Source organism: Erythrolamprus reginae, chromosome 2, assembly GCF_031021105.1.
Source record: "Erythrolamprus reginae isolate rEryReg1 chromosome 2, rEryReg1.hap1, whole genome shotgun sequence".
In the NCBI taxonomy this organism is placed as follows: Eukaryota; Metazoa; Chordata; class Lepidosauria; order Squamata; family Dipsadidae; genus Erythrolamprus; species Erythrolamprus reginae.
The window spans coordinates 326,972,163-326,986,493 of NC_091951.1; the positions used below are offsets into that span (position 1 = coordinate 326,972,163).

The 14,331-nt window shown below is 43.4% G+C and overlaps 1 protein-coding gene across 4 annotated transcripts in view; it reads right to left on the reverse strand.

Annotated features, from left to right (window-relative positions):
- The window catches only part of PARP8 (poly(ADP-ribose) polymerase family member 8), a 259,356-nt gene that overhangs the window by 69,610 nt on the left and 175,415 nt on the right, over positions 1-14,331 (reverse strand). For all 4 annotated transcript variants that reach the window (XM_070743365.1, XM_070743362.1, XM_070743364.1 and 1 more), the window contains 3 exons: positions 6,755-7,319; positions 2,221-2,274; positions 2,023-2,118 (listed from right to left, as the gene is read on the reverse strand). In XM_070743365.1, the coding sequence (XP_070599466.1) occupies positions 2,023-2,118; positions 2,221-2,274; positions 6,755-7,319 (715 nt within the window). The remainder of the gene's footprint in view (positions 1-2,022; positions 2,119-2,220; positions 2,275-6,754; positions 7,320-14,331) is intronic.

Genomic DNA, 14,331 nt, shown 5'->3' on the forward strand with positions numbered 1-14,331 from the left:
CCACATTCCTAATAAGAACCCCTCAAATGAGGAAAAGTCAATTAATCACAAATTTCAGATCTACATGACAAATAATCCACAGGGTCTCAAATTTCATTTCGGGTCATATAGACCCGAGCATAGGAGCAGGGTTAATTTTCTTCAAAGACTTGAACCAAAGAGCAGGACTTCTTGCCCTCTCCAGTTCTTTCAGTACCTCAGTAGAAACGCCTCATCCCCCTTCTCCATAACATGTACTAAAGATACAATCTGAGGACTGAGGAACGACTTTGCAGCATTTTTCAAGGCTGATTCAGAGTCTGTCTAGGGTGCATTTATGGTATCTATATCTACATTTTCAAAAAGATGGACCACATACTGAGATTCAATGAATAAGTCATCTTGATGGATGGACCAAAACAGATGTCAAACTAGAGTTATGCTTCTGCCAGGCCATCACACAAAGCAGCCACCTAAGATGCACAGGCTCTCCTATCGGTGTCACTTTGAGAAGATCATGGGAATGATAGTTTGTGAGGGGCTTTCAATCCTTCAATCCAAGTATTAATGAAATAGGACCCTGCTTAATTCCCCTCCCCCCAAACACACACGGTCATCTGTAAAGTTGCTAAACTATCTATATACACATTATTTTAACTTGCTACAAGTCAGTGATGGCGAACCTTTTTTCCCTCAGGTGCCAAAAGAGTGTGCACGCACACTATTGTGCATGCATGAGTACCCACACCCATAATTCAATGCCTGGTGAAGGCAAAAATATTCAATTCAATTCAATTCAATTTATTAGATTTGTATGCCGCCCCTCTCCGAAGACTCGGGGCAGCTCACAACAATAATAAAAACAGTATAACAATGGAACAAATCTAATAATACAATTACATTAAAAACCCCAACAATTTAAAACCATACAACACATACATACCAAACATAAAATATAAGAAAGCCTGGGGGAGTTGTCTTAATTCCCCCATGCCTGGCGATATAGGTGGGTCTTGAGTAATTTGCGAAAGACAAGGAGGGTGGGGGCCGTTCTAATCTCCGGGGGGAGTTGATTCCAGAGGGCCGGGGACACCACAGAGAAGGCTCTTCCCCTGGGGCCCGCCAAACGACATTGTTTGGTCGACGGGACCCGGAGAAGGCCAACTCTGTAGGACCTTATCGGCCGCTGGGATTCGTGCGGTAGAAGGCGGTTCCGGAGGTATTCTGGTCCAATGCCATGAAGGGCTTTAAAGGTCATTACCAAAAACTTTGAATTGTGACCAGAAACCGATCGGCAGCCAGTGCAGGCCACGGAGTGTTGAAGAAATGTGGGCGAATCTTGGAAGTCCCACGATGGCTCTCGCGGCCCCCTGGTGGGACCAGTAGGCTCGTGTTTCACCCTACATAGGCCCTAAAAGCTTCTCCCGAGCCGAGGGAGGGTGAAAATGCCCTTCCCCATCACCCCGGAGGCTCTCTGGAAGCCAAAAACATCCCTCAGAGCCTCTGTGTGAGCAAAAAATTAGCTGGCTAGCACACACATGCATGTTGGAGCTGAACTAGGGCAATGGCTCCCCATGCCACCTGTGGCACCCATGCCATAGGTTCGCCATCACTGCTATGAACAAACTAGCTAAGAATTGGCAGTGATCACTATTTGCACGACACAAAAGTTCCAGGCTTATTCCATGGAATCCGAAATCCACAATAAAAAGACTACAGCTGACATATAGGGGCCATGTGTGCCTGCTTAGTTCACTGTCCTATGTTCCTATATCTAATACTAAACTGGTACCAAAAAACATCTGACCTTACCTGTTCCAACCATAATTTTCTTTCATTTTTAAATCTGCATTATCTCCTTTCCTCAAATAAGAATTACAGAATCCAAATAAAGAGCATGACAAGCTTGCTAAATCAAACTTTAAATCACTATGGCAGATGAAGTGAATTATAATTCTACTCTACTCGCCCCGCCCCCCCCCCCCTGCAAGTTTCTTAAAGGAGCACAGGCAAATAGCTTATTGCAAAGTTTATTGGACTTACCCGGAGCATGGGTCCATTCTGGAATACGTGCGGTTCATCACAAACTACACAATATTCATTTAGTACAGGTATCCGCTGCTCAGCAAACTCAATTGTCTGAGAACAACAGAAAAGAGAATAATACAATCTGCTTAAAATAATTAATAAGCAGCTCAGCCTTCTCCAAGTTTGTACAACTCATCAGGCATGCTGACCTACCTGTACAAGAAAGCCGCGGTCTCTTATTGGAAAAGATTTTGCACCATAATTTGGCTGTTTAAAAACAAAAGAAAAAAAATAACATCAGGAATACTGTAAGTTGAATATGTATAAGCCTTGATACGATTTAGTATTATCTATAATATAACGATGCAAACTAAATAGTATTCAGTGCCTGGAGGACATTCAGAACCATTTGCTATTTCAATGGAATTCAGTTGGAACTTTTTAAAAGTAGTTCTGTACCCAGTGCATTCAGGTATCAATGCACCAGGGGGGAAAAGTTGAAAATAATTCATTTGGAAGAGAGAGAGAAAATGAAAATAATAAGTCCTTTTCAAAATGCTACTTCAATATTCATAAATAATACAACCTCTCAAGAGAACGTAAGAGCAATACTGATTAGGCTGGCATTTGTGTTGCCTGGTTTCATATTGATACAGAGTTATCAGAAAAGAAAGTCCTATGCTAATACAGTACCTGCTGTGAACTGCTGGATGTATAGAACATGATTTGAATATTTAATATCCTGTTCTATTGCCATCATTGTTAATTAAAGAAGCCTTGGACTTATTGAGAGTTTGGAGTTTGGGGACCAGTGCCCTAATGCATAATAAGTTCCTTTCTTTTCCCTTTCTATTTTTCCTTCCTTCCTTCCTTCCTTCCTTCCTTCCTTCCTTCCTTCCTTCCTTCCTCCCTCCCTCCCTCCCTCCCTCCCTTCTTTTTTTAGACTGGAAGAATGCAACCTGAAATGTCCCTATTTCTTTTGTTTCTTATTATAACATGATGGAAGGGATAAAAAGTTAAATACAGTGGTATCTCTACTTACCAACTTAATTCATTCTGTGAACAGGTTCTTAACTAGAAAAGTTTGTAAGAAGAAGCAATTTTTCCCATAGGAATCAAAGTAAAAGCAAATAATGCGTGCAATTGGGGAAACCACAGAGAGGGTGAGGCCCTGTTTCCTCTCAGGAGATTCTTAGAGAGGCCCCATGGAGGCTTCTCCCTGCCTTTTCCAGCCCTGTTTCCTCCCAGGAGATTCCTAGAGAGGCCCCATGGAGGCTTCTCTCTGCCTTTTCTGGCCCTGTTTCCTCCCAGGAGATTCCTAGAGAGGCCCCATGGAGGCTCCTCCCTGCCTTTTCTGGCCCTGCTTCCTCCCAGGAGATTCCTAGAGAGGCCCCATGGAGGCTTCGCCCTGCCTTTTCTGGCCCTGCTTCCTCCCAGGAGATTCCTAGAGAGGCCCCATGGAGGCTTCGCCCTGCCTTTTCTGGCCCTGTTTCCTCCCAGGAGATTCCTAGAGAGGCCCCATGGAGGCTCCTCCCTGCTTTTTCTGGTTACATTTTCAGAGGCTCAGCTTTGTAAGTGGAAAATGGTTCTTCAGAAGAGGCAAAAAAATCTTGAACACCTGGTTCTTATCTAGAAAAGTTCATAAGTCGAGGTGTTTTTAGGTAGAGGTACCACTGTATGTGGAAAGTTATTCGATAAGATGCATGTAGTTCAATTAATGCCAGGAAATTATAGCACCATTTGATTTCGTCTAAGCTTTGCTTACTTTGGGGAATGCATAAGTGTCACTCTTGGCCTGAAGAAGCTTATTTCTTCAAGAAAGGTGAAGCCAGATCTAAAAAGCTTCAAACCATACGTCAGCACTAGTATGCAAGTAAGTTCAAAGTCTTGCACAAGTTATGAATCTGTCTGGAAACAGATTCCCAAAGACTCCACAATGTCACTTTATCAAATGAGGTCAATTAGACTAAGAAACTTTATGAAGCTTGTTCCTCTGCTCCCAAAGCACAGAAGCATCTTCAGCTTTGTTCTGTGGATTAATTCCGGGAATCAAAGCTCCAGAGTAGCATAACTCAGTATGAGCTGTGAGCAATAGAGGATTCAGACCAAAAAAAAAAGGAGGAAGAGAAAGGAGGCTATATATTTTTCTGTGTTTCCTTTAACTGTTTATCTGAAAATGTTTTGATGAAAAACATCATCTCCTGTAAGAAAACCAATCACTTGGATTTATAAATATAAATATCTAATATAGAAACTTTTAAGAAAATATTATCAATATGCATTACTGCTCCCTACAGTAACAGAAATGTAGCCAAACCGAGAAACAAGACAAAGATATCAAGAGGTTCAGAGAAACTTAATAAATTAAATTAAAACCAAATGCAGAACTGATGACAACATCTAAATATGAGGTCCAATATGAGGTGTATCCCAATCATCTGAACATGGTCTATAAAATTGGGAGTGGACAGAGGAACCACAAAAGAATTGTGGAGAGCATTAGAAGGATAAAAATACTCCTGTTAGGAAGTAGAATACTTTTAAGGTTCTTGTGGTATTCTGTTATTTCAGCTGTTCAAACTAATGAACTACCTTGAACTTGCCCTTACAATTGTTATTCTGATTTTATGAAAAAGTAATACACATATATTCTTGGGCCACCGTTGGTTAGAAGCTGCAAGATTCTATAGGGATACTGAGACAATTATTCACAGTATATCAACGTATTAGTAGTAAATTAGTAGTGATTCTAATATGGATCATCCAGCAATGATGTATTTCTAGAGAAATAATTTGAGTTTACAGAGTAACAGAGTTGGAAGAGACCTTGTAGGTCATCTACTTCAACAACCCCCCCCCCCCAAGCAGAATCTCTACACCATTTCCAATTATGATCCTTCCATCATAATTGAATACACACCACTGAAGTTCCTTCCAAGGCTAAATTGCTGTCTCTTAGATGAGTGCCCTCCAGAACAGTTTTTTCTCAACTTTAGCAACTTTAAGTCCCATTGGGATTGGGCAGCATATAAATCAAATCAAATCAAATCAAATTAAATTCAACTCCCAGAATCCTGGGGGTTGAAGTCCAGACATCTTAATATTGCTGTGGTTGAGAAACATTGCTCCAGAAGCATTGGGACTATAAGTCTTAAAGTTCCCAGTCAGTATGACCAAGATTATTCTGCTGGGGAATGCTAGAAACCATAAAATCTTTTTCTCAATTGTTACAGGTAGAGATTATATTGATGTATGTATGCTAATATCACCTACATTTATATATGTTTCCATTCACATATCCTGTACACACTAATTGCCACAAAAAGTAATAGGTCAGATCATGAGAATTTGAAATTGGATTGCTTAGTGTAAGACATGATACAGATTATTCAATTATCACTTCTGCTTTTACTGTAGGAAAAGAATGTGGGACATTCTATTTTTAATACTAAAAAAATCCCATTATATCTTGTGGCATTATAGAGCTACTTTCCAGAGTACATTGTGTAGGATACAATGTATTGACTGAAAGGAGATTGGTTATAATTAGTATTGGGCGAACTGAACTTGCATAGTTCGTGCCCATGCTCAACTTTGTGGGGTTTGGCATACCGAACCCAAACCCAGACTTTTCCAGAAGTCCGTGTTCAGGTTCGGTGTTCACTCAAACACCGCAGTGGGCGGGAGGGGGAGGCAGGGAGGGCTCTGAGGCTCAAGCCGCCGACTCGGCTTGGGGGGACAGGAGAGGCGACTCGACGCAGAGCCTCACCTCCCCCTCCAGCGCTTCGCCTCACGCTGGGCCAGAGGGGTGGGGAGGCAGGTTCTGCCGGCCGTCTATTCAGGATCCCGGTTGGCAGCTTCAAGTGGGTGGTGGGCGGGAGGGGGAGGCGGGGAGGGCTCTGACTCAGAGCCCTCCCCATCTGCCCCTCCCACCCACTTGAAGCTGCCGGCTGGGATCCTGAAGCGCTGGGGGAGAGCTGTCAGGCTCCATCAAGCAGGTGATGGCCGGGAGCCACCGAAATGAGAGAGAACTAGGGGCAGGGATTTTGGGTGGCTCCCGGCCATCGCCTGCTTGATGGAGCCTGACACTCCTCTCCAGCGCTTCACCTCCCGCCGGGCAATAGGGCTCAGGAGGCAGGTTCTGCCGGGCCGGCTTTTGAGGATCCTGGCGGGCAGCTTTAAGCGGGCAATGTAAAACACAACTCTGATGCGGCCATCAATGAAATTGAGCTTGACACCCTGGTACAGATCAAGGACTGGTAATTTAACTCAAGTTATCCATTTTAGATGATTTGGGGGCACTGGAATAACTCTTGCTGAGTAACTTGTGCTTCTTCAACCCATCTAATTCATCCATCCTAAGATTACTTGAACAAGACCCGAAAGTAATAATCAAATAATTTTCAATGAAATTAAAACGAAGTTTTAAAATGTACAGAAAACTCATAAACCATCCTCTCCCATAAAATCTCAGTCCACTCTTCGTCAAAGGGGATTGGATACTGAATTCTACAGTGATGCTTAAGGCTTGCAATGTTTACCCAATCTGTGGATATGTAGAAGGAAATTTTATAAACGTAGCGAAGTTCCCTGAGCGTTAGTGGAATCGGTCCCCACACCAAATTTAAGAGCACAGGCACTCCGACCTCCTAAGATGCTTGTGCATTTAACCATTAACCATATTCTAAAACTACCATATGGGAAGGAAAGAAAAGAAAAAGCTCACAAAATAAAACCGTTTACGCACAGCGGATGGTGATGGCGAAGATGTGGATGGTGTTAAGATACCAATAAGCCCTGAGGTAAGAGAGAGTCTCCTGCCCTCTGTTATTGTGGGTTCTTTGAAAAGTTCCATTTTAGATGATTTTGGGGCACTGGAATAACTCTTGCTGAGTAACTTGTGGTTCTTCAACCCATCTAATTCATCCATCCTAAGATTACTGGAATAAGACCTGCTTAAAAGTTTGTGGGGCTTCAAAGTACTGTTGTGCTCACATCGCATATCCCCAGAGCATGGTCTATTGAGCAGTTTGTGGGTCTTTAACGTGATGCCTTCATCCTGCTTGATGGTTGCAGAGCAAGAGTGGTTCAACAGTTTGTGTGACTTAATGGTCATTGTATGTTCAGCCCTTGGATCGCTGGACAGCGAGCGGCCAAAGGTTCTGTGAGATTTTGCCACACAGGAGTCCTCAGATTTAACTGTGCTAGAACAAGTCCTCCTCAATAACTTGTGGGTTTTTGAGATACCATCTTGTTCAGGTTTCAGCTTTGATTTGTTTTTCCCACAACCTGGTGGAGGATAACTCGGCGACCTTAAAGACAACCGGAGAGAAGAATTAATTCGAGAACATGTCGGCTTTTGATCACTGCAAGAAACATCAACACAAACATGTATTTTCCCCAGCTTCAAATTATAGGTTTTCGATATAACCAGTATCACCAATTAAATCAGTGGCCCTCAACCCGTTGGGCATTAGTTTTCTTGACAAGACTTTTGGAAGTAGTTACTATTAGCTTATTCCTTGTGCTGACAAGAGAATGACTGGTCCAAAGTCACTCAGTTAACTTCAAATCAAAAGCAGGATTAGAACTCCCAGTTTCTAGTTTAGTACTACACCAAACTGCTATCAAATATTTGATAGTGAGTACTCGCCAAGCCTCTAACTGCAGTTTATTACTTAAAGTAATTTATTAAATAATAGAAATGATGTAGTCTTCCCAAACCAATAACTCATCTCTTCTTTATTAACTCAATGATGGTAAAACATAATGGAAAAAAGTTCTATCTGTTCATGTCCTTTGAAAGTTATATTGATTATTTTGCCCAATGCCTGTTTTCTAAAATTGATATTGAGACATTGGCTGCACAGTATATCTTACATAAACTTAGTGGTAGGATTAGTGCCTTGTGAGAAGACTAAAAAGGATTTAATGGATCAATTAACTATCATGCAAGAATGGAATTTCACCTAAAACATATGCAGCCATACATACAAATTCCATCTGGTCAATTGATTCATAAGACAATGTAAAACAGCCAGACGGCCCAGTCTCAGTCCGTCCCCCCCAAAAATAAAAATAAAATGTTATCAGAATAATAGAAAGCAGAGTTGGAAGGGATCTTGGAGAACTTCTAGTTCAACCCCTTACTCAAGCAGGAGACCCTATATCATTGTAGAGAAGTGACTTACAAGCCTCCAGTTATGATGCACCCACAACTTCTGAAGGCAAGCCATTTTGCTGGTTAATTGTTCTGTGTTAGTTCCCAGTTATCACCTTCATTGGTTTCCATCCATTATTTCTTGCCTTACCTTCTGGTGTTTTGGAAAATAGATTTACCTATTTTACAAATTTTTATTCTAAATTTGTTGGAAGGGGTCAACTGAAAAATCTAGCTTGTGATGGATCTGTAATGGAATTCTGAGCCTGAGAGTAGATGTTTTTGAAATCTGGGACAACGAGAAAAGATTAACTTTATTTTTTATATTTTCTGCTTGAGAAATAACCTTCTCCAAATCAAGAGATAATTAGAAAGAGGATCAAAGGCATCAAGGAAGTCCTGCCTTATCTTACTCACTAACTAATGAGAGCTAAAATATGAATTTGATAATCTAATATTTCTCTTGTCATTGACCTGGCTATTGAGATTATGAAAATCTACTTTTTGGGGTTACCGGTATGTACTGCATTTGGGAGACTGACACATACTGTCAAGATTTGATCTCTCAAATACTGATTCACTGCAGTGGTTGCTTTTCTAGCCAATATAGAAGAAGCTAATGATATTTTTGCCAGTACTGACACTACCATTGACTTTCAATTAATCAGTGGAAAAATGTTTATAAATTGGCATATAAATAATATAGTAATTCCAAAAACATGTTTTCAAATATTTACTTTGTAGGCGGCAGCATCTCAGAAAAGAAATTTCTCAACTCTGTAAAATAGGGGTATGGGTATATGGTGGATGATATTTTCAAGTTGAGATTATGGATAAGAGGATGAATTCGGCCAATGAAACTGATCTGCGGGAACTGATGGGGAGATGGGACAAGGTAAGAGATTATATGGTCAGTAGTATTCAAGACCAAGCTATAAAGAATAAATTAGAATTTCTTTCTAATATGTAAATAGATACAGTGTATTGCTCTTGAGTTAAAATGGTATACAGTGATCCCCCGTTTATTGCGTCCCCAACCATTGCGAACAGGGTACTTCGCTATTTTTCAACCCGGAAGTCAAAAATACCATCTACGCATGCGTGCCGGGCACGCATGCGTAGATGGCAGCGGCTTCCCTGGGTCTTCCCCCTCTTGCTGGCGTCAGCGAGGAGTTTCCCCACCGCCCACGCAAACTCCTCGCTGCCGCTCGCCCGCCCTTCGCCTGCCCACGCCGTTCGCTCCCCCCTCTTGCTGTCGGGAGGGCGAGAAGCCCTCCCCAGCCCCCCCCCTCCGGCCAAGCAGCCAGGGAAGCCGAACTGGGCTTGGCGGGGAACATCGGCACGGGAGGCAGCTTCTGCCGGACATGGGCAATGGGCGGGACAGAGAAGCGGGGAGAATCAGGAGGCTCCTTTGGCAGCTGGGGGCTGCCTGGCTTTGTTGTTTTGGCTGCAGCGGGTGCCAGGCAGCCTCCAGCCGCCAAAGGAACCTCCTGATTCTTCCCGCTTCTCTGTCCCGCCCATTGCCCGTGTCCGGCAGAAGCTGCTGCCTTATTGCTCTTTGCCGGCGGGATGCAAAGTGCTGGGGTGGGAGGGTGTCCTGACAGCCCCCCCACCCATATGCTTCGCCTCCAGCCGGGCAAGAGCGCTCGGGTGGCAACTTCTTCTAGATATTCCCAGCAAGCGAGATGCAGCGAGCGCCGGACAAGTGGATGGCGGCGGATGTGTTGTGCCACCAGTAATAAACTTCCAATTCCTCCTTTCAGTCACGTGCGGCTGTCACCAATAAAACAGGTCTGTCCAGCTTGCTGAGCCGTTCGGGGCCACCCGGCCGCTTTATAAACTTGCCTTCCCCGGCGCACCTTTGCTGTCCCCACTCTTTCAAACCCGGGAGCGCGCCGCGTCTCAATCTCCGAGCGTGCCTGCCGAGCGTAGGTATTTAAGCAGCCAGCTCGATCCGAAGTTAAGTGAATAATGACGCAAATTACTATTTTCGCCTGGAAATGTCTGTTAGCATTTCGGAGGCTTTCATGCTCCTAGCAGGAGGGTTCGTTGCTCTCCGTTGCGCAGTTTAACTGCTGCAATCCTAATCCAGTTGAGGAAAAAGTGCAAATTGTTCTGTCTCCCTCCCTCCCACCCTCTCTCTGAATTCTCTCCTGCCCTGCCTCCCGATCACACGTAGCCAGCAGCGCCGTTATCACACGAGAAACGGTTCGCCAGTTTTTGCCTTTCTCTCTTCCTGGGCTCCCTGCTGGAGCGGAGAGCAGCGAATTACCCATCGGAATACCTACAGCGCCGCGCGCGCACAGGCGCGGGCGCGGAGCAGAAAACAAAACGGTCTTTCAATCGCTTTTTGCTTTTGAGAAAACCTTCCAATTCCCTTTTCCAAGGCGGGCTGGGTGTCCGGTAGAGAAACGTCTTATTAATGACTCGCATTTCCCCGCCCTCCAGTCGCCTAGTGCCAAAACAAACCCCCCCAAAAAGGAAGGCAGGATGGGGCTTTTGTCCATAGTGAAGCAGACAGCGAGTGGCGAGTGATGCGCGGCGCTTCCTCTTGTTTATTGCCCTTCGCTCGCCTCCCCTCCGTATGAGTGAGTGGGAGAGGGAGAAAAGACGAGCGTTAGGACTCGGGGGAAATCTTACCCCCCTTGTTCGCTTCTTCAATCAGCTTGTCCTGTTCCTCAGAGCACGGGTAGCGGAGGCTTCAGCCGCCAAAGGAACCTCCTGATTCTTCCCGCTTCTCTGTCCCGCCCATTGCCCGTGTCCGGCAGAAGCTGCTGCCTTATTGCTCTTTGCCGGCGGGATGCAAAGTGCTGGGGTGGGAGGGTGTCCTGACAGCCCCCCCCCACCCATATGCTTCGCCTCCCGCCGGGCAAGAGCGCTCGGGTGGCAACTTCTTCTAGATACGGGCGATGTCCACGCTCTCTCTCGGCGCTTTCGAGCCGAGTCCATGAGCGAGTTCGCTCCCGGACTCGGCTCGAAGGCGGCGAGAGACAGCGCCAAGGAACGGGCCTGTCCACGCTCTCTCTCGGCGCTTTCGAGCCGAGTCCGTGAGCGAGTTCGCTCCCGGACTCGGCTCGAAGGCGGCGAGAGACAGCGCCAAGGAACGGGCCTGTCCACGCTCTCTCTCGGCGCTTTCGAGCCGAGTCCGTGAGCGAGTTCGCTCCCGGACTCGGCTCGAAAGCGCCGAGAGACAGCGCCCCCCGGACCCCCAACCCAGGTTTGGGGGGCTGCTAGGAAGCCCTCCATGCCGGCGGCAAACAGCCGCCCCGCCCCCAATCTTCGGCTCCTCGCTAGCGCTGTGGGAGTAAAAACACCGTCTGCACATGCGCAGACGGTGTTTTTACTTCCGCATCGCTACTTCGCGAAAACCCGCTCGTTGCGGGGGCTCCTGGAACGGAACCCTCGCAACGAGCGGGGGATCACTGTATACAAAATATGCCCCCATTTTGATGGAGGGGTATGAATGTTGTCTGGTGGCAGGCGCTAATCACTGAGCACATTGTTATATGTTGTGTGTATGTTCTATACTATAAAATCAATAAAAAATATATTTTAAAAAACCCCTCTGTAAAATAGAGAGAATTGATGCGATTTCTAGAAGAGTGATGGCCAACCTTTTTGGCACCAAGTGCCAAAACTGGAACGCATGGCCCAGAGCGCCAGAACCTGGAAGAGAACAGATGGTTGATGCGCATGTGTGCAGTGGGCAACTGCTCTTCCAGGTTCTGTTGCACTTATGCACATCCGACAGCTGACATCCGATAGGTCTATGCCTGCACTGGAACCCAGAAAAGCAGCTGGCAATGGTGCACATGGGCACAGAAAGGGCTCTGGGTGCCACCTCTGGCACATGTGCCATAGGTTTGCCGTCGCAGTTCTAGAAGAACCCTTTCTCTCTTCAGTACTGATTATCTTTTTTTTAAAAAAAAATATTTTTTTAAAAAAAGAATGGGTTGCCTGATTAATTGAAAACAGCTTTTCAGTTGGATGGTATTCAATTCATTAAACAATTAAATTACACAGCTGTTCAAAACCAAAGTTTGTTAAATAGAACAAACAAAAGAGTAGACAAGGTGCTTCACCGGTTATGCAAATATCTGTGTTCAAATATGAACACAGCTTAATACTTATTTCATGGTTTTGCGGATTTTCTCCATCAGGACACTAAGCACATCAGCAACCTCCCTAGCAGTGAGATCTTAACTGAAAAATTACAACTTTATTTTTTTGAGGTGTCTACTATATTTATTGTGCTACCAATAGATCTCTGCAAGGTAGAGGGAAGAAAATTACATGATGTGGATCTGCAGGACTTATTCTACAAAAAGGGGGGGAAAACCTGTGACAAATATATTTCTCATATATTTCTCCTTAGTTGATGTGTCACATCTCTAGATAGCGTGAATTATTTTGGGAGACACACACATTGGCAAACACCCTTTTAAAATAAAGGGAACTATGAGCTATTTTGGACACACAAAGTTGCCTATCTTTTGAGACCTGTGAATATAGTGGACAGTAAAGGCTATTTTAATGGGCCTAGAATTTCTAAAGCATAGGGAAATTTTATCTATCTATCTATCTATCTATCTATCTATCTATCTATCTATCTATCTATCTATCATCTATCTATCTATCTATCATCTATCTATCTATCTATCTATCTATCTTCTACCTACCTACCTATCATCTATCTACCTATCATCTATCTATCTATCATCTATCTATCTATCATCTATCTATCTATCTATCTATCTATCTATCTATCTATCTATCTATCTATCTATCATCTATCTATCTATTTATCTATCTATCTTCTACCTACCTACCTATCATCTATCTATCTATCTATCTATCTATCTATCTATCTATCTATCTATCTATCTATCTATCTATCTATCATCTATCTATCTATCATATTCTGTCTGTCTGTCTGTCTGTCTGTCTGTCTGTCTGTCTGTCTGTCTGTCTATCTATCTATCTATCATCTATCTATCCTTCATCTATCTGTCTATCCATCATCTATCTATCTATCTATCTATCTATCTATCTATCTATCTATCTATCTATCTATCTTCTACCTACCTACCTACCTACCGACCGACCTACCGACCGACCGACCTACCTACCTACCGACCTACCGACCTACCGACCTACCGACCTTCCGACCGACCGACCGACCGACCGACCTACCTACCTACCTACCTACCTACCTACCTACCTATCTATCTATCTATCTATCTATCTATCTATCTATCTATTTGAGTTGAGTTGAAAGGGGCTCTGCAGGTCATCAAGTCCAATTCCTGTACGTGTATACTTTTAAAACCAAAGATTTAGAATCTAAATGAAATCAGCTACAAAAATTGCACGTAAATCCTTTTCTTTAGTCGTAGATTATGTGTCTTGTGGGTGGAAGATGGCTGGTAGATTTTTTTTAAAAAAAAATTCTGCAATCTCCTTATAGAGTAAATAGGAATATACAAATGATTACCCTGTGTGGCATCAGTTCAAGTCTTTGGATATGATTGATTTGCCACTAGAAAGTGCAAGATACCAAGTACAATGAGATTTCAGCTGTGATCCCTTGAAATTAGATAAAATGAAATGACCACTTCAATTCGGGATGCAGAAGTGTTAAATATTAAACATGTTTAATATTAAAAATATTAAACATTAAACATATTTAATGTTTAATATTTAATACTGAAACAAAATTCAGAGAAATATTCACCAAATCAGAGAAGAGGAGATGGAGGTATTCCTTACTTCCCATCCACCCCAAATATACTAGCCTTCTTCATTCATTCTGGAGACGTTTCCCAGGTTTGATGTGACATAAACTGCCACATTCTCCTATAACAATTTCAGGGTTCATCAAGGAATGAGCCTCTATTTTGCAATGTGACTGACAGTGCTTTTATCATATATAAAGAAGAGACCTTTTGGCCATTATCAAAACTGTTCAGAAATGAACACAACTACCAATTGCTCCTGTTATCTTTCTTTTTTAAAAGAAAAAATCAACAGACTAAGTGGACTATATTCCTTTTCTTCAGCTGGGAGGCTTTGGGAGCAAAATAAAGAAATAAAAATTAATTGCCAGCAATTTAAAAACTTTTTAAAAGTTTTTTTTTAAAATCCCGAGTTAGTTGAGGAAAAAA